Source organism: Salvelinus namaycush, chromosome 23 (genome assembly GCF_016432855.1).
Source record: "Salvelinus namaycush isolate Seneca chromosome 23, SaNama_1.0, whole genome shotgun sequence".
NCBI classification, from domain to species: Eukaryota; Metazoa; Chordata; class Actinopteri; order Salmoniformes; family Salmonidae; genus Salvelinus; species Salvelinus namaycush.
Genome location: NC_052329.1, coordinates 18824671 through 18845940, shown reverse-complemented (window position 1 = coordinate 18845940; position 21270 = coordinate 18824671). Strand labels below are relative to the sequence as shown.

Genomic DNA, 21270 nt, shown 5'->3' with positions numbered 1-21270 from the left:
CTATCTACCACCCATGCAAATGGACATGGTGAGAAAAAGCCCTTTAAAGAACGTGTAAATGATGGGACTGAAAGCTGCTGCAACACTAATGCACGCTCTGTGAATACCAAGCGGTGTTAATGAAGTCATTTGCCTGTGAGTTGCGGGGTCTCCCACCATTCCATTGCTCGGCATTCATTAGTCAGTCACGGCCTGAAAACGCCAACCTCCCTCTCCCCGACTCCTACAGAATCTAATCAGCATTAAAGCACATTTCCTGTGTTTAAGGAATATAATGCAATATCCTGGATGTGCTAGCTATATTATCCATCCATCCCTGTGTCTTTCTAAGGACTGATGAAACATAATGGAAAATAAAACGTCAAGGAAATACATTTTCATGCATCTGTTACACACGTTACCACCAGATCAATGCTGTGAACCTCTCTGCTGTAGGCTACTACGCACTGTTGAATTTGAAACCTTTTCTAGAGTAAATACTAGTAAATACATTGAGAGATGGCCTCACTGCATACATTTATTCAGAGCTTGAACACCTGGAGAGACCCAATAGCAAACCTTCTCCTTCCCCCGTATTGTTGGAAAGTCTTTGGGGTGAAGATATGTTTTTGTGTGTAAACCACAGACGATGCTCAGTACAGGCTGCAGTGATAAATTGCTTTCTTCTTAGCAGATGTGACCCCCAAACCTCTCAAAACATTCCTGACCAGTGTGACACTTACCGTTGACGGTGAGAGAAACCTCCTTCTCCCCGGCGCCGACTCGCGGAACCACGGCACGGCACACATATTTCCCAGCATCTTCCTGCCTCACAGCCTTGAGTGTCAGGATGTTCTCGTTGCTTAGTACCTGCCGCACGGAGGTCAAGAGTCACTGAATGAGCAGCGAGAGGTCACCTTCTCATTTGAGGCAGCACAAAGCAGCCTATGCTCCTCTTAACGCCTTAAAGGTCACCTCTCTTCTATTATTAAAATCCAATTTGAGACCAGGCTCATACGAGAGAGGGGCGGTTTTGGTCTCCATCTCCAGGCTCGGAAGTTTGATGTGTACGGAGTTGAGGAATGAGCCTGGCTGGCAGATCAATTGCATGCCCCTTTGCTCACCTCAACACATCTCCGGCCAGGAGTCAGGGAGCAGGGCCGCTAACGAGCCTGAACTAGCTGCCTCAGGATTTTGAGATTAATGAGATTTTGAAAACAACTGATTTGAGCTCAAAGGGCACTGCTTTGTCACCTGAATCCTGCATGACTGCTGCGGTTAGATTTTTTTATAATTAATGAAGTTACTGCTGTGGCCAGCATGATATGGGGGTGGTTGTGAAAAACATACCAATATAAAGTAAATGACATTGAAAGTATAGGCTAACCTGATTGGAACAATGGATCACAATCTACAGTGTATTGCACCTAGTCAAAACATAATCAAGAAATTCTGAAAGACATTGGATAAGGGAATACTTACCACCCCAGAGCCCCTCTTCATCCAGACGATGGTGAGGGAGGGGTTTCCAGTCCAAGCACAGTTGAATACAGCATCAGACCCCAGATCCACCTGTAAGGACTGGGGCTCTGCAGACATGCGTGGACCAACTGCAGGAACACAGACACAGTAAGTACAATCAACACAACGCCACCAGCAACACAGAACATTCTATAACACAGTACCATACGGTCAGCTACAGAATGTATCTAAATAGGATGCATAACATTGGGTGGACATCAATATTGGTTAGCCACAGAAAGAGCAACACAGTAGTAGCACTCACAGTAGACGTCGACGTTGCGGCTGATGTTGGTGCTGCCCAGAGGGTTGGTGACCTCACAGGAGACTGGCTCGGTGAAGAAGGAATGGTCCACAATGACCTCATAGGTGTCCCCAGAGACCTCCTTTATCACATTGCCTCCTTTGGCCCACCTGTAGTGAAGGGCAATCGAGAGAGAGAGAGAGAGAGAGAGATAATCTACTGTTACTCACAAATTGCTTTGACCGTATTGTTGACCTATGGTCGCCTGGCTTATGGTTGTCAGAAAATACTCTGCTGATGGCCCAGAATACCTGCAGAAGGAAGACATTTTGAACACATGTTACCACCAGACCAATATGAAGAATGGGTTGCTTCTGACTAATAACGTTTCAGTCTCGGTCATCAGTGAGGGATGATGGCACCTGTCTGAAGGATGAGAGGATGAGGGGAGAGGAGGGAGGGATGAAACATTAAGACGGTTTCTCTCCTTCCATGTCAAGACCACGTTGTTCTCTGAAAAAAACATTCCTGTGCAGGTTCTCTGCTGGCTTCAGCATATTTTTGTGGCAGCCATCCATCCCCTGACGATTCTGTCTGACACGTACTGTATGGTAGAGTCACCCTGATGATGCCGGCTGACACGTACTGTATAGTAGAGTCCCCCTGACGATGCCCGCTGACACGTACTGTATGGTAGAGTCCCCCCCTGACGATGCCGGCTGACACGTACTGTATGGTAGAGTCCCCCTTGACGATGCCGGCTGACACGTACTGTATGATAGAGTCCCCCTGACGATGCCCGCTGACACGTACTGTATGGTAGAGTCACCCTGATGATGCCGGCTGACACGTACTGTATGGTAGAGTCCCCCTGACGATGCCCGCTGACACGTACTGTATGGTAGAGTCCCCCCCTGACGATGCCGGCTGACACGTACTGTATGGTAGAGTCCCCCTTGACGATGCCGGCTGACACGTACTGTATGGTAAAGTCCCCCTGACGATGCCCGCTGACACGTACTGTATGGTAGAGTCCCCCCCCTGACGATGCCCTTGACACATACTGTATGGTAGAGTCCCCCTGACGATGCCCGCTGACACGTACTGTATGGTAGAGTCCCCCTGACGATGCCCGCTGACACATACTGTATGGTAGAGTCCCCACTGACGATGCCGGCTGACACGTACTGTATGGTAGAGTCCCCCTGACGATCCCGGCTGACACGTACTGTATGGTAGAGTCCCCCCCTGACGATGCCGGCTGACACGTACTGTATGGTAGAGTCCCCCCCTGACGATGCCGGCTGACACGTACTGTATGGTAGAGTCCCCCTGACGATGCCGGCTGACACGTACTGTATGGTAGAGTCCCCCCCTGACGATGCCGGCTGACACGTACTGTATGGTAGAGTCCCCCCCTGACGATGCCGGCTGACACGTACTGTATGGTAGAGTCCCCCCCTGACGATGCCGGCTGACACGTACTGTATGGTAGAGTCCCCCCCTGACGATGCCGGCTGACACGTACTGTATGGTAGAGTCATCCTGACGATGCCGGCTGACACGTACTGTATGGTAGAGTCCCCCTGACGATGCCGGCTGACACGTACTGTATGGTAGAGTCCCCCTGACGATGCCCGCTGACACGTACTGTATGGTAGAGTCCCCCTGACGATGCCGGCTGACACGTACTGTATGGTAGAGTCCCCCCCTGACGATGCCGGCTGACACGTACTGTATGGTAGAGTCCCCCTGATGATGCCAGCTGACACGTACTGTATGGTAGAGTCCCCCTGACGATGCCGGCTGACACGTACTGTATGGTAGAGTCCCCCCCTGACGATGCCGGCTGACACATACTGTATGGTAGAGTCCCCCTGACGATGCCGGCTGACACGTATTGTATGGTAGAGTCCCCCTGATGATGCCAGCTGACACGTACTGTATGGTAGAGTCCCCCCCTGACGATGCCGGCTGACACGTACTGTATGCACGTAAAAGCACCTGATGTTAATACATTGACACAGGATTGCATGAAGAACATCCGTTTGTGTTGGAGCGATGCCTCCTAATTTCACCGCTTCTGTCTTGTTCGGCATGCCATACTGGATGGTTCCCTATTGCTGTGGGAGACAGGGACCATTTATTAAAGCGAGCCAGGGCATGAGTGGATGTTTGGTGCTGCTTCTCGGTCACATTTACAAGGTATTTTGGGACATTCAACTCTGTATACTCTTAATCCTCTCCCTTTCCCCAGAAAGAGATGTATTTGCATGCTCTTGTGGGCGAAGAAAACCTTTCAACTTCTAACTGTCACAAAACATGGATCTATTTTCTCACCCAAGACTACAGGGTACACTGTGCAGTATTCCAGGGATACTGGACTTGTTTGTTATCCATGAGTGAAGCCTTGGTCTATGCTTGACTGGAATAGTATAATTTAACTTCTTTGGGGTAGGGGGCAGTATTTTCACGTCCGGATGAAAAGCATGCCCAGAGTAAACGGCCTGCTACAAAGCCATAAAAGCTGGAATATGCATATTATTAGTAGATTTGGATAGAAAACACTCTGAAGTTTCTAAAACTGTTTGAATTATGTCTGTGAGTACAACAGAACTCATATGGCAGGCAAAAACCTGAGAAAAAATCCAACCAGGAAGTGGGAAATCTGAGGTTGGTCGATTTTCAACTCAGCTCCTATTGAAGATACAGTGAGTTATTGGTAATATTGCACTTCCTAAGACTTTCACTAGATGTCAACAGTCGTTAGAACCTTGTCTGATGCTCCTACTGTGATGTGAGGCCGAAGGAGAGAGGAATGAGTCAGGTCTATCATGACCTGAACATGCCCTGACCATGCGCGTTCATGTGAGAGCGAGCTCTGTTCAATCGCACTTCTGAAGACAATGGAATACTCCGGTTGGAACATTATTGAAGAATTATGTTAAAAACATCCTAAAGATTGATTCAATACTTCAATACTTGACATGTTTTTACGGACTGTAATATAAATTTTTTAACTTTTCGTCCGTACTTTCCGCTGGACCTGCCCGCGCGTCATGAGTTTGGAAAGTGTACTGAACGCTAGAACAACAAGGAGGAATTTGGACATAAATTATGGACATTATCGAACAAACAAACATTTATTGTGGAACTGGGATTCCTGGGAGTGCATTCTGATGAAGATCATCAAAGGTAAGTGAATGTTTATAATGTTACTTCTGATGACTGCATAATATGGCGGATATATTTGTGTCTTGATTGGGCTCTGAGCGCCGACTTAGATTATTGCATGGTTTGCTTTTTTTGTAAAGCTTTTTTGAAATCTGACACAACGGTTGCATTAAGGAGAAGTGCATCTAAAATTCCATGCATAACAGTTGTATCTTTTAGCAATGTTTATTATGAGTATTCCTGTAAATTGATGTGGCTCTCTGCAAAACCAAAGGATGTTTTGGAACTTCTGAACGTAAGGCGCCAATGTAAACTCAGATTTTTGGATATAAATATGAACTTTACCAAACAAAACATACATGTATTGTGTAACATGAAGTCCTATGAGTGTCATCTGATGAAGATCATCAAAGGTTAGTGATAAATTGTATCTATATTTCTGCTTTTTGTGAATCCTCTCTTTGGCTGGAAAAATGGCTGTGTTATTCTGTGAATAGGCACTCACCTAACATAATCGTTTGGTTTGCTTTCGTCGTAAAGCCTTTTTGAAATCGGACACTGTGGCTGGATTTACAACAAGTGTATCTTTAAAATGGTGTAAAATACATGTATGTTTGAGGAATTGTAATTATTGGATTTCTGTTGTTTTGAATTTGGCGCCCTGCAGTTTCACTGGCTGTTGAAGAGGTGGGACGCTACCGTCTCACGTACCCTAGAGAGGTTTTTAAATGAGAATAGATTACCTCATTCATTCAGCAAGTGAAGCAGCTTTCTAATTGGCTCCAGTAGATTTTTCTCTGCTGCTCATTTTGCTGCTGAGGAGACTATGTTTCCACACTATAGGAGCTAGTTCACTGCGTGCAAAATGAAGCCACAGAGATCACTGTCAGCTTAATATGCACAGGGACACCTGTGTTTCCAAAAATATTAAAATTAGGGCATATGGGTGTGCTTGGCTCGTCTGTCCCTTCCTTACATAACTGATCCAGGAGGAGAATGTGCTGGATTCGAGAAAATATATTAATAACGTTACAGTAATCTACACAAAGCAAACATTCTGTGTGTATAGTCCCTCAAGAAAACAATTCTGTATACAAAATATTGAATTAAGTAGTATGATAATGACTATGATAATGACAACACACTGTCTGAATATTAGATGTCAATAAATGCGCTGATGATGACAGTGATCATCAATGCCCTCTGAATCTCAGTGTCTGATGATGAATGACTCTCCACAGGCTGTGACTGAGAGTGTAGGGTTGATAGAGTACTGGAGGAGTTACAGTGAGTTAAGCACAGAAGTTTGGCCAGCAGGTTTCTCCCAAATGGAGTGTGAGGCTGCCAGGACTGGGAGGTCCACAGTGCAGAGAGAGCAGAGACAGAATGCTAGTGCCTGCATGGAGTGTGAAAGCTTGGCTGGTGTGCTGGTCCCCATCCAATAGAGTCTAAACATAGCCAGCTCTGCATCCATCAGACACCTGCATCTCCTCTGGGAGGGCAGAGGGGCCAGCGAGAACTTACTCAACAGCTCACTTACCACCCGGACCTATTCAGGGATGTAGGTCACACAATGAGGTGCAAGTCAGGTGTGTGCCTCAGGGTGTTTGTGTATCTGTGTGTGTGTTTGTGTGTGTGTTTGTGCATGGCAATATCAGTGAAATCCGTGTTTACCAGGGAAAGAACAGTGAAAACCCAACCTTCTTCTCTCCCACTGAACTGATTAAGGGGACAAGAATGGTCAAACTGAATGATATTAAATTAAACATCTAGCTATGTTATTAACATATAGAATACATTATTATTATTATCAGCATGGTTATGTACATCACAGCACAGATTATGTTGCTCATTTGCATTTTCATAATGTTGAATATATAAAAAAAATACTTATTTCCATGGAAAATAGACACTTTCATAATGATGTGTTGATCAAATCGCACCCTGATGTTCTTTGAATAAAATGTGTAAAACAAATAATACAGAAATGTCTCTTGATTTGACATAATATGACAAAAGGCCCAATATTAGAAGAGAGAACAAAACATTGTCTATAGTTTTATACATTCCAATATACTGTCTGCCATTGGGTAGGGAACATGAGCAAAGATGACGAGACTGTCAGTTTGGTGCCTCACAATTCAAATAAAACCAGGAAGTCTCTTTGTCTGGCAATGAAATAACAGCATCGTAGAACATCGCTGTTGTACCTTCCTTTAAAACATTACTGTCATTAGTGGCATGGTTCCAGTCAAAATAATGTGTACAGCCAAAGTGTTTATGCCAGTAGAACAGACAAGATGAATTTAATTTGCTATGCCTGCTACTTCGTGTTTTTCTCTCTCTCGCTATTCTCGTCGGCTGGATGCACTGGGTGGCACAAAGCGAGTCGCAGAGGAAGCACGGTTGTGGAAAAACAAACAGTGGCAATGCCCACAGACAATGTGACGGAAAGCGCCATGATGGTAAACCTCTTCATTAGCCACCTCAGAGACACAGACGAGGAAAAGGTAGATGGTAGAACTGACAAAACAAAATCAAAGTAGCAACAACATCATAATTGTTTAACTGGGGAGAGAATTGGGGATGGTGTTTTCTGGGCGTGAAGAGGGATGTGTTTGTTGTCGCGTAGTAGAGTGTGCAGGTGAGAGAGCTGAAACTCCTCTTCTGTTGTGTCCCTCTCTGGAGTGCCTCTTCTTGGAGTAGTGAAAAAAAAAGCTTTTTATCTTTATCACCAGGGCGTTGAATATGATTTTGATGTATTATGGTTGCCCCTCCTCCTTCCATTATGTAATGAAGATCCCTTAACAGCTCTATTGTTTTACAATTCCTTGATTCACATCAACACACTCAGACAAAAACACGAACTTACTTCCAACAGTACTTCCCTCCCTATCTAGCCTATGAGTCGCTAGAAAACGCTAACATCCGTTTTTCAGAGATACAGTATTTTCAACCTAACTTCTGTTTTCCCTGAAAAACGTAAATGGGAACTCCGCTCAGGCATCTTTCTTTGCCTGCTACGTTAGGTGACTCCCAATCTTCTACTCCTATCTTATCCACTATCCCTGAGACACATGTTCTCTCCTCCCAGGAGTAAGGGTTCTGGCTCTGCCTGAGCGATATATGTAGACTAGAGACTTATTTCCATTCGCTTTGTTAAGCAACATTCATAGAGCGGCCAATCACAGCAGATCATAGAGAATAGAAATCACCATGTCATTGACTCTTCCTCTGCTATCGTGACTCTGTATGTGTGTGAAGTGCTTATTGAAGTGGAGGATGGCAGAGTGGTATTCTGAGGATGGATGGCACTCTGGAGGTTAGAAGAGAGGCCATCACTCTAAGGGCTGCCCTGTCCTTGTGCCATATCTGATCTCCAGAGACATGCTGTATTAGAGCTGACTAACAGCCACACCGCACCACTAGCTCCCTACTCTGCACTGCTGTAACGCTCTCCGGGGGACAAGGAGGCTTCTCGTCAATCAACTCCCCAGTGGAGACAGGAACAGTGCAACACTCCCACATGTAGACTGAGGGAGGCTGGAGATAAAATAACAAATGATTATTTCTAAGAATGTGTGCTAAAATTAATCGTAAATGAATCTGCACGGTTGCATATTGAAAATAAATGATATATTATCACAGTCCAGTGAACAGCAGTGAAGTGTGGGTTCAGACGTGCAGAGGACTCAACTAAAAGTGGTATTGGATCCTAACACTAGTGAAACCCTTCTAGAGAGTGTCTATTTCAGCCTGAAGTTCAACCTCCCTCCTTTTTTCATTACATTATCCATTGGTTTCCTAGGCTAAAGGAATCTGACCCACCAAGGCTCCTAAGGACCCAGGCCCTGTTAGTGGAACATTGATCCGGGTCCCACTACAATAGAGACTGAGTTCCACGGTGATTGTAGCAGAAGACCTGCCTTTGGTGTATACCTGCACAATCAAACACAAGTCTTGTTTGCCTTGATATCTGTTTTTTAAAAGGGCAGAATCCATCAAAGGAACGTCTCTGTTTTGCCACCTGTGAGTGTGTTGTAGATCCATTTCATTTCCCAATACTGCTTCAGACTCAGTGTCGGCTGGGCAATTCCCTTCGCTATTGATTTTGTTCCACTTATTCTTCCCTTGGTTTTAAAACCCTCACAGAAAAGCATGTCTTGACAAATCACCTTGGCATTACACCTCTTCAAGGACCAAGTTTCATGAGAATTTCCCCAATCCTCTCTGAGAGGAAAGGAAACGTTTCTTGTGAGAATTGAAGAACTCAGTATTCCAAATCAAGTCTCTCAGTGTGTGCTTGAAGTTGTCAGGCAGAATCCAAAAAGGATTGAGAAAAAGCACAAGACATGGGTTCAGCGTCGATTCAGAAAATCAACCCACTCCTTCCACTCAAATGTCCATTGGTCCTGCTGCAGTACTCTGACACTCATGTCACCCTTTTAACATGATACCTTGCAACCCTGGCATCCTCAACAGATACAACACAATGCCAGCTCTTCTCCCACTCAAGGTAATGTATCTATGTTCAGGGGATATAGACAATAGTATCTCAAAACAAAACAATGCATTCATTAGTCTCTAAGTACCTGACTGGGAATGAATTTCAACAGACGTTTGTCATTTGATTTTTCTCTGTATGTTTTTCTGTGAATATTTTCCAAATCGACAAGAGATTTAATAGTGTCACGGCATCATAAGAATTCTCTGACAGTGATTAATACCATCAATAGTGAAGTGCCACATTTGACTTAATGTGAGAAGTTATTAGCTACAAGCAACATTAATCAGACAGGACCTTTGTATATCATTTGAAGTTTTTGTCAGCGTTTTACTTTCTCATTATGGGGCATTGCATAATGCATTATGTCTGCCTCACATATATTTTGCTATAATACATTTCTCATTGAGAAACTAGTAATGGAGTTTAAAGTAAAGTTCTGTGACAGCACGTCTTACCAAGGAACCAAGTTCAGAATGAAAATAATCTGATATAGACTAGAGAGAGAGAGAGAGAGAGAGAGAGAGAGAGAGAGAGAGAGAGAGAGTATGAATGTATAGGTAGGTAATCTTACCTGTACAGTGTGACGGGTGGGTTAGCCTTGGCCGAGCAGTGGAACTTGACAAGGTTTCCTTCCAGAATGGGCTGAGGCTCCACTGACAGATTGACAAGTGGCAAATCTGTATGGACACAGACCAGAGACAGACGACCAATTAGAAAGACCCCTGTAACAACCTTACAGTAATCTAGGGCTGTTGCAGAAACTAGCTTGCCATTTTCATTTACCAAATAGACCAGCATATTCCCCCTATAGTAACTTATGTTGTGAGATATTTTTACAGGTGCGGAAATACACTATCTATACTTGTTTTACATTTTCATTGGAGACATTAAAGAGCAGAAAAACAAAGGAAATCAAATCAAATAGTGCAACTCTTCGTAATGAGTTTTTCAGTAATTGGCAATTTGCAAATAAGGATTAATTGAGACCGTGATTTTCCCGCCAAGCACTCCATTATAATTACAATAATTAACAAACACTGAGTTAGACACAATTAAAAATGATCTTAAAATAGCAAGCACATAGATTATGTTAATTCAATAAACAGCAATTAAATGTAACTAAAGGTATAGAATTATTTTTGAAGATGATTTTTGAAGTCGACCTCAATCAGCCCGACTAACCGTTGCCTGTATATATCTTCGCTACTGTTATAGTCTCGCTACTGTATATAGCCTCGCTACTGTTATTTTTCACTGTCTTTTTTACTGTTGTTTGTATTTTTTTTACGTATCTATTGTTCACCGAATACCTTTTTTTTTTACTTAAAAAATGCACTGTTGGTTGGAGCCTAAGTAAGCATTTCACTGTAAGGTCTACACCTGTTGTATTTGGCGCACGTGACAAATAAACTTTGATTTGATTTGAATCGCTTTTCATCTCTGGACGGCAAATGGTGTATCCTCCACTTCGGTCCCCCTTTATGTTCACATAAAACATTTCAAGTACGGCAAGCTATTTTTCAATTAAGTCCAGCATTGATGAAAGGGCCATAGCCTGTGAAGTATGTAAAGTAATGGAGGGCCAAAGGTCCTCATCAAACACTGGGAGTCTGAGTGATAAAAAAACTATGGCCTTTCAGCAGTATAAGCCCCATCTCTGAACATCGTGGGGCGACTCAAAGGTTGTCTGATAAACGCACATCTTTCTTTATTTTGATGAACAACAAAAAAAAAAAAAAATATAAACGAACGTAACGTTCTGCAGGCTACACAGTAACTGTACAAAAACAAGATCCCACAAACTAAGGTGGGGAAAAGGCTGCCTAAGTATGATCCCCAATCAGAGACAATGATAGACAGCTGCCTCTGATTGGGAACCATACCAGGCCAAACAAAGAAATAGACAAACTAGAATGCCCACCCAAATCACACCCTGACCTAACCAAATAGAGAAATAAAAAGGCTCTATAAGGTCAGGGCGTGACAACTGTGGCAACTGTCCAAGCCATTTCCATTTCTAGCTTTATATGTAGATCGCTTTTAATACAATCAAGTCCTTGATTTAACTGTGCTTGATGAAATCTAACAAACCTCTGCTGCGAAAGAGGGCAGTTCTCTCTGAGTGCATATCCATAAATCATATGACTAATCAAATATATAGTGGGTTCCAAATTACTGACACTATTTTTTGTATTTGTATTTATTAAGGATCCCCATTAATTCCTGCCAAGCCAGCAGCTACTCTTCCTGGGGTCCAGCAACATTAAGACAGTTATATACAATAAAACATATTACATGACATTACATTTCATAACACTTCGGAAAGAATTCAGACCCCTTGACTTTTTCCACATTTTTTGGAGACAGGACTGTGTCGAGAAACAGATCTGGGGAAGGGTACCAAAAAATGTCTGCAGCATTAAAGGTCCCCAAGAAAACAGAGGCCTCCATCATTCTTAAATTGAGGATGCTGGGAACCATTAAGACTCTTCCTAGAGTTGGCCACCCAGCCAAACTGAGCAATAAACAATTAAAACATTTTTTGAATAAGGCTGTAACGTAACAAAATGTGGAAAAAGTCAAGGGGTGTGAATACTTTCCGAAGAGACTGTTTTTACAATACAACATCCATGTGTACGTGTGTGTAGAGTGGGTTTATTATCATGTGTATGTGTATCTCTGCCTGTGTGTGTCTCTTCACAGTCCCCACTGTTCCATAAGGTGTATTTTTGCATGTTTTTTTGATCTGATTCTACTGCTTGCATCAGTTACCTGATGTGGAATAGAGTTCCATGTAGCCATGGCTCTATGAAGTACTGTATGCCTCCCATAGTCTGTTCTTGACTTGGGGGTTGTGAAGAGTCCTTTGGTGACATGTCTTGTGGGGTATGCATGGGTGTTCGAGCTGTTTGCTAGTAGTTTAAACTGACACCTCGGTGCATTCAGCATGTCAACACTTCTTACAAAAGTAGTGATGAAGTCAATCTGTCCTCCACTTTGAGCCATGAGAGATTAACATGCATATTATTAATGTTTGATATCCATGTACATTTAAGGGCCAGCTGTGCTGCCCTGTCCTGAGCCAATTGTAATTTTCCGAGGCCTCTCTTTGTGGCATCTGACCACACGACTGAACAGTAGTCCAGGTTCGACAAAACTAGAGCCTGTAGAATCTGCTTTGTTGATAGTGTTGTTAAAAAGGAAGAGAGACTTCTCCCTATTTTAGCTACAGTTGTATCAATATGTTTTGACCATGACAGTTTACAATCCAGGGTTAGCCCAAGCAGTTTAGTCACCTCAACTTGCTCAATATCCACATTATTTATTACAAGATTTAGTTGAGATTTAGGGTTTAGTAAATGATTTGTCCCAAAAACAATGCTTTTAGTTTTTTTTAAGTTTAGGACTAACTTATTTCTTGCCACCCATTCTGAAACTACTGTAACTGCAGCTCTGTTGCAGTGATTACACTTGCTGTTGTAGCTGACGTGTATAGTGTTGAGTCATCTGTATACATAGACACACTGGCTTTACTCAAGGCCAGTGGCGTCATTAGTAAAAATTGAAAAAATTGAGGGGCCGAGACAGCTGCCATGGGGAATTCCTGATTCTACCTGGATTATGTTGGAGAGGCTTCCATTAATGAAGACCCTCTGTGTTCACTTAGACAGGTAACTATTTTTCCACAATATATTAGGGGGTGTAAAGCCATAAAACATACATTTTTACAGCAGCAGACTTTTAATTTTTTTTTATTTAACCAGGTGTGCCAGTTGAGAACAAGTTCTCATTTACAACTGCGACCTGGCCAAGATAAAGCAAAGCAGTGCGACACAAACAACAACACAGAGTTACACATGGAAAAAACAAACGTACAGTCAATAACACAATAGAAAGGTCTATATACAGTGTATGCAAATGAAGAAAGATTAGGGAGGTAAGGTAATAAATAGGCCGTAGGGGCGAAAATAATTTCATTTAGCAAATAAACACTGGAGTGATAGATATGCAGAAGATGAATGCAAAAGTAGAGATACTGGGGGGCAAAGGAGCAAAAAAATAAATAACAATATGGGGATGAGGTAGTTGGATGGGCTATTTACAGATGGGCTATGTACAGGTGCACTGATCTGTGAGCTGCTCTGATAGCTGATGCTTAAATTTAGTGAGGGAGATATGAGTCTCCAGCTTCAGTGATTTTTGCAATTCGTTCCAATCATTGGCAGCAGAGAACTGAAAGGAAAGGCGGCCAAAGAAGGAATTGGCTTTGGGGGTGACCAATAAAATATACCTGCTGGAGCACGTACTACGGGAGGGTGCTCTTATGGTGACCAGTGAGCTGAGATAAGGGGGGGCTTTACCTAGCAAAGACTTATAAATGACCTGGAGCCAGTGTGTTTGGCGACAAATATGAAGCGAGGGCAAGCCAACGAGAGCATACAGGTCGCAGTGGTGGGTAGTATATGGGGCTTTGATGACGAAACGGATGGCACCGTGATAGACTGTATCCAATTTGCTGAGTAGTGTGTTGGAGGCTATTTTGTTAATGACATCGCCGAAGTCAAGGATTGGTAGGATAGTCCGTTTTACAAGGGTATGTTTGGCAGCATGAGTGAGGGATGCTTTGTTGCGAAATAGGAAGCCAATTCTAGATTTCATTTTGGATTGGAGATGCTTAATATGAGTCTGGAAGGAGAGTTTGCAGTCTAACCACACACCTAGGTATTTGTAGTTGTCCACATATTCTAAGTCAGAACCGTCCAGAGTAGTGATGTTAGGCGGCGGGCATGTGCTGACAGCGATCGTTTGAAGAGCATGCATTTAGTTTTACTTGCATTTAAGAGCAGTTGGAGGCCACGGAAGGAAAGTTGTATGGCATTGAAGCTCGTCTGGAGGTAAGTTAACACAGTGTCCAAAGAAGGGCCAGAAGTATACAGAATGGTGTCGTCTCCATAGAGGTGGATCAGAGAATCACCATCCACAAGAGCGACATCATTGATGTATACAGAGAAAAGAGTCGGCCCGAGAATTGAACCCTGTGGCACCCCCATAGAGACTGCCAGAGGTCCAGACAACAGGCCCTCCGATTTGACACACTGAACTCTGTCTGAGAAGTAGTTGGTGAACCAGACGAGGCAGTCATTTGAGAAACCAAGGCTGTTGAGTCTCCCGATAAGAATGTGGTGATTGACAGAGTCGAAAGCCTTTGCCAGGTCGAAGAAGACGGCTGCACAGTATTGTCTCTTGTCAATGGCGGTTATGATATCGTTTAGGACCTTGAGCGTGGCTGAGGTGCACCCATGACCAGCTCGCAAACCAGATTGCATAGCAGAGAAGGTACGGTGGGATTCGAAATGGTCGGTGATCTGTTCTGCAGATTTTGCAGCTCTTTCAAAACATCAGCTATCTGGATTTGGGTGAAGGAGAAATGGGGCTGGCTTGGGCAAGTTGCTGTTGGGGTTGCAGAGCTGTTGACCGGGGTAGGGGTAGCCAGATAGAATGCATGGCCAGCCATAGAAAAATGCCAATTGAAAAATTTCGATTATCGTGGATTTATCGGTGGTGACAGTGTTTCCTAGCCTCAGTGCAGTAGGCAGTTGGGAGGAGGTGCTCTTATTCTCCATGGACTTTACAGTGTCCCAGAACTTTTGGGAATTTGTCCTACAGGATGCAAATATGTTTAAAAAGGCTAGCTTTTGCCTTCCTAACTGCGTGTGTATATTGGTTCCTAACTTCCCTGAAAAGTTGCAAATTGCGGGGACTATTCGATGCTAATGCAGTACGCCACAGGATGTTTTTGTGCTGGTCAAGGGCCGTCAGGTCTGGAGTGAACCAAGGGCTACATCTGTTCCTGGCTCTAAATTTTTTTAATGGGGCATGCTAATTTAAGATGGTGAGGAAAGCACTTTTAAAGAATAACCAGGCATCCTCTACTGAGGAGTGAGGTCAATATCTTTCCAGGATACCCGGGCCAGGTCGATTAGAAAGGCCTGCTCTCTGAAGTGTTTTAGGGAGCGTTTGACTGTGATGAGGGGTGGTCGTTTGACCACCTACCCATTACAGAAGCAGGCAATGAGGCAGTGATCGCTGAGATCCTGGTTGAAGACAGCAGAGGTGTATTAAGAGGGCAGGATGGTCAGGATGATATCTATGAGAATAACTGAGTTTACGGATTTGGGGTTGTACCTGGTAGGTTCCATAATAGTTTGGGTGAGATTGAGGGCATCTATCTTAGATTGTAGGACATCCGGGGTGTTAAGCATATCCCAGTTTAGGTCACCTAACAGTACAAACTCTGAAGATAAATGGGGGGGCAATGAATTCACATATGGTGTCCAGGGCGCAGCTGGAGGCTGAGGGGGGTCTGTAACAAGCGGCAACAGTGAGAGACTTATTTCTGGAAAGGTCGATTTTTAAAAGTAGAAGCTTGAACTGTTTGGGCACAGACCTGGATAGCATGACAGAACTCTGCAGGCTATCTCTGCAGTAGATTGCAACTCCACCCCCTTTGGCAGTTCTATCTTGGCAGGCTACTGATGTTAACATGCATGAAACCAAGGCTTTTACGGTTACAGAAGTCAACAAATGATAGCGCCTGGGGAATAGGAGTGGAACTGGGGGCAACAGGGCCTGGGTTAACCTCTACATCACCAGAGGAACAGAGGAGGAGTAGGATAAGGGTACGGCTAAAGGCTATAAGAACTGTTCGTCTAGTGCGTTGGGGACAGAGAATAAAAGGAGCAGTTTTCTGGGCGTGGTAGAATAGATTCAAAGCATAATGTACAGATAAGGGCATGGTAGGATGTGAGTACAGTGGATGTTAACATATACGTTGTGTGACAATGAGAGAGGTTTAGTCTCAGGAGGCATAAATTAATGTAGGTGAGGTCTCCATATGTGTGTGGGGTGGGACGAAAGAGCTATCTAAGACATGTTGAGCGGGACTGAGGGCTCTACAGTGAAATAAAGCAATAAAAACTAGCCAAGACAGCAGTAGACAAGGCATATTGACATTAGAGAGAGGCATAAAGCAATCACAGGTGTTGATCAGGAGAGCTAAGACAACGACAGCTAAATGGCGATGAAAGGGCAGAGCGGGTCAGTTAGATACATACAGGGCCTGAGTCCGAGGCTGGGGCCGACAGGTAAACAAAATGAGGTTCCGTGTTATTGAAACAGTCCAGGGGGCATCAGCTGTGTAGCCGAGTGATCATAAGGTCAAAAGAGCAGCAATAGGTGAGTCAGTGCCGTTCGGTATTCACTACTACGCTGGGCAAGCAGGGGACACAGCGTTCAGAAAAGCTAGCGGGCCGGGGCTAGTAGATGTTTCTGCGGCGATATCGTAACAGAATAGCCTGTTGAGACCACATCGGGCGATCACGTTGGCAGTCCAGTCGTGATGGATCGGCTCCGTGTCGACAATAAAGGATCCAGGCCAATTGGCAAAGAAGGTATTGTAGCCCTAGAATTAGTTGGTATATGGGCCTAGCTCGAGGCTAGCTCAAAGCTAGCTGGTGCTTACTTCGGGACAGAGGCGTTAGCTAACAGTAGACTGTGACCGATAATTTCAAAAGCAGCATTGAAGTCTAACAAAACAACTCCCACAATATTTTTATCATCAATTATTCTCAGCCAATCATCAATCAGTTGTGTATTTTAAAAATATTTTTTTAACCTTTATTTAACTAGGCAAGTTAGTTAAGAACAAATTCTTATTTACAATGATGGCCTACCCGAGTGGCGCAGCGGTCTAAGGCACTGCATCTCAGTGCAAGAGTCGACACTTGCCTAGTTAAATATTTTTTTAAACCCTCCCCTAAACCGGACGTGCTTGTTGTAAGTGCTGTGCTTGTTGTATGTCCTTCCCTATAAGTGTGCTGAAAGTATTTTGTCAATTTGTTTACAGTAAAATAGCATTGTATCCGGTCAAACACAATTTTTTTCTAAAGTTTGCTAAGGGTTGGTAACAGGCTGATTGTTAGGCTATTTGAGCAAGTAACGGGAGTTACTATTTTGGGGTAGCAGAATTACTTTTACTTCCCTCCAGGCCTGAGGGCACACACTTTCTAGTAGGCTTAGATTGAAGATGTGGCAAATAGGAGTGGCATTATTGTCCGCTATTATCCTGAGTAATTTTCCATACATGTTGTCAGACCCCGGTGGCTTGTTATTGTTGATAGACAACAAGAATTGCTTCACTTCTTCCACACTCACTTTACAGAATTCAATATCACAATGATTGTCTTTCATAATTTGATCAGTTATACTTGGATGTGTAGTGTCAGCGTTTGTTGCTGGCATGTCATGCCTAAGTTTTCTAATCTTACTTTAGGGGGTGGATCAGCTTTAATATTGCAGATAGATGTTGCTTCCATCAATGTAATTGTCTGCATCATTTCCAATCCACCATATATTTTTGTGGTAAACATACATATACAGTATATCCATATATATACATACACATACCCATATATATATACAGTTGAAGTCGGAAGTTTACATACACCTAAGCCAAATACATTTAAACTCAGTTTTTCACAATTCCTTACATTTAATCCTAGTAAAAAATCCCCGTCTTAGGTCAGTTAGGATCATCACTTTATTTTAAGAATATGAAATGTCAGAATAATAGTAGAGAGAATGATTTCTGTCAGTTTTAATTTCTTTCATCACATTCCCAGTGGGTCAGAAGTTTACATACACTCAATTAGTATTTGGTAGCATTGACTTTAAGTTGGTTAACTTGGGTCAAACATTTCAGGTAGCCTTCCACAAGCTTCCCACAGTAAGTTGGGTGAATTTTGGCCCATTCCTCCTGACAAAGCTGGTGCAACTGAGTCAGGTTTGTAGGCCTCCTTGCTCGCACACGCTTTTTCAGTTCTGCCCACACATTTTCTAAAGGATTGAGGTCCCGGCTTTGTGATGGCCACTCCAATACCTTGACTTTGTTGTCCTTAAGCCATTTTGCCACAACTTTGGAAGTATGCTTGGGGGCATTGTCCATTTGGAAGACCCATTTGCAACCAAGCATTAACTTCCTGACTGATGTCTTGAGATGTTGCTTCAATATATCCACATAATTTTCCTCCTCATGATGCCATCTATTTTGTGAAGTTCACCAGTCCCTTCTGCAGCAAAGCAAGCCCACAACATGATGCTGCCACCCCCGTGCTTCACGGTTGGGATGGTGTTCTTCGGCTTGCAAGCATCCCCCTTTTTCCTCCAAACATAACAATGGTCATTATGGCCAAACAGTTCTATTTTTGTTTTATCAGACCAGAGGACATTTCTCCAAAAACTACAATCTTTGTCTCCATGTGCAGTTGCAAACCGTAGTCTGGCTTTTTTATGGCAGGTTTTGGAGCATTGGCTTCTTCCTTGCTGAGCGGCCTTTCAGGTTATGTCGATATAGGCCTCGTTTTACTGTGGATATAGATACTTTTGTACCTGTTTCGTCCCGCGTCTTCACAAGGTCCTCTGCTGTTTTTCTGTGATTGATTTGTACTTTCCGCACCAAAGTATGTTTATCTCTCGGAGACAGAACGTGTCTCCTTCCTGAGCACTATGACGGCTGCGTGGTCCCATGGTGTTCATACTTGCATACTATTGTTTGTACAGATGAACGTGGTACCCTTCACGGTACCCAATTGCTCCCAAGGATGAACCAAACTTGTGGAGGTCTACAATTTTTTTTCTGAAGTCTTGGCTGATTTCTTTTGATTTTCCCATAATGTATAGCAAAGAGGCACTGAGTTTGAAGGTAGGCCTTGAAATACATCCACAGGTACACCTCCAATTGACTCAAATGTTGTCAATTAGCCTATCAGAAGCTTCTAAAGCCATGACATCATTTTCGGGAATTTTCCAAGCTGTTTAAAGGCACAGTCATCTTAGTGTATGTATACTTCTGACCCACTGGAATTGTGATACATTGAATTATAAGTGAAATAATCTGTCTGTAAACAATTGTTGGAAATATGACTTGTGTCATGCACAAAGTAGATGTCCTAACCAACTTGCCAAAACCATAGTTTGTTAACAAAAAATGTGTGGAGTGGTAGAAAATGACTCAAACCTAAATGTATGTAAACGTCCTACTTCAACTGTTTACACATATATATGCATACATACATGTACACACCTTTTTTAGAATATACCTTTATTATTCGCCGCAAACCATACCACCCCTCCCCCAATTAATTCGTTATTAGTTTATTAGTAAACTAATAAGTTAGTTTATTAGTAAACTAATAAACAATAACACTTAGGCTTCTACCTTCAGTTTATACATACTATTCACATTTTACAGACACAATCTATTTGACAATAGTTATATGTTGTTTGTTTTTAGTCCTGGCCTTACTCTATTTCTGATATCCATCCAGTTTGATTTATATTTCTAACTGTGCTATTTCACAACATTTCTGTACCCATATACAGTTTACATTTGTTATTTTGTTGTTATTAGTCCCACCCTTCAGCTCCATTCAACCCCTCGCATCTATCTATCTCTTAACACCATCCATTTTGGATGTCTATTTGCCATATATTTTTCAACTGTGCTGTGATGCTTCACAAAAGTACTGAACCTTTCTATTCTCATAGCTTCTACAGATTGTAAATTAAAGATAAACATTTTTGCAAAAATTATTATTGTATTATTGATCGATTGAATATGACTTTTCAAATCACCCAGTATTGCTATCTGCAGCATTAGTTCTAGGTAAATGTTGCAATTCTTCAGGCATTCCTGGACCTGCGACCAAAACGAGCTACATATGGACAGTATCAAAATAAATTATGTAATGACTCTGCCTCCTCGCAGCAAAATCTGCAGAGCTGGGAAGATGGTATCCCCCATATATATAACATTCTATTGGTTGCAAGAATTTTGTATAATAATTGAAACTAAAAAAAAAATTGTTTTGAGTCCGGCAACGTTTTGTGTGTCAATTAATAAACCATTTGCCATGGAATTGGAACATCAAAAATCTCTTCCCAACTATTTTGCAATTTATATGGCACAGCTGTCAATTTCTTGGTCCTTAAATGAAACTGGTATATATTTTTATTTATCACAATTTTCTTTAACCATTTTTGGTCTTTAATGCAGGGCCGACAGACAAGTTCCTTACTTTTTCCCTCTTCCACTTGCCTTGTTCATTTTTTTGGTCATGTTGCAATTAGTTGGTTGTAATTTTGGTTGGTTGTAACAATGTCCATATGTCTGTGTTAGCTGCATGTGTGAGATAACTCCACCAGTCCTATTTATAATATAATTTACAAAGATTATACCTTTTTTAAACATTTTATCGAAAAACATGTTTTTTAATCAATTGGTATATTTGAATTTAACCACAATATTTGTTGTCTTATTTGTTCTGTCTTTTTAGGTGCATTAAACTGAAATTGCAAACTTTCTAATGGCTTGTTTAAAAAAATATTGATAATTTGGAGATTATTTCATTTTCAAATAACAGAAAGTGAGCAGTTGTAATCTGAATAAAGGTAAAAAGGCCATTCCTGAACACGGGGTGAGACATTCGTAGTAATTTATAAGAGAACCATTTAAGTATAACTTTTGTATGACTGATGCCTTTAGTGAGAGTTCTAATGCTTTAATATTTAATAATTTCTGCCCCCCAAATTCATATTCATTATATAATAGGCCATTTAAATGTTGTCTGGCTTGCCATTCCAAATAAAATTGAATATTTTTTGCTCATATAATTGTTAAAGCAGGTCACTAGGTGTAGGCAAAACCATGAGCAAATAGGTAAACTGTGAGATGACTAAAGAGTTAATCAGGGTGATTTTTCCACAAATATACAGGTATTTTCCTTTC

The 21270-nt window shown here is 42.4% G+C and overlaps 1 protein-coding gene across 1 annotated transcript in view; it reads right to left on the bottom strand.

The window, feature by feature from the left end:
- Positions 1-21270, bottom strand: part of LOC120018512 (kin of IRRE-like protein 3) — a 133680-nt gene that overhangs the window by 15776 nt on the left and 96634 nt on the right. The window contains exons 10-13 of the mRNA XM_038961740.1: positions 9997-10102; positions 1766-1914; positions 1462-1589; positions 723-849 (exon numbers count right to left, since the gene is read on the bottom strand). Of these exons, the coding sequence (XP_038817668.1) occupies positions 723-849; positions 1462-1589; positions 1766-1914; positions 9997-10102 (510 nt within the window). The remainder of the gene's footprint in view (positions 1-722; positions 850-1461; positions 1590-1765; positions 1915-9996; positions 10103-21270) is intronic.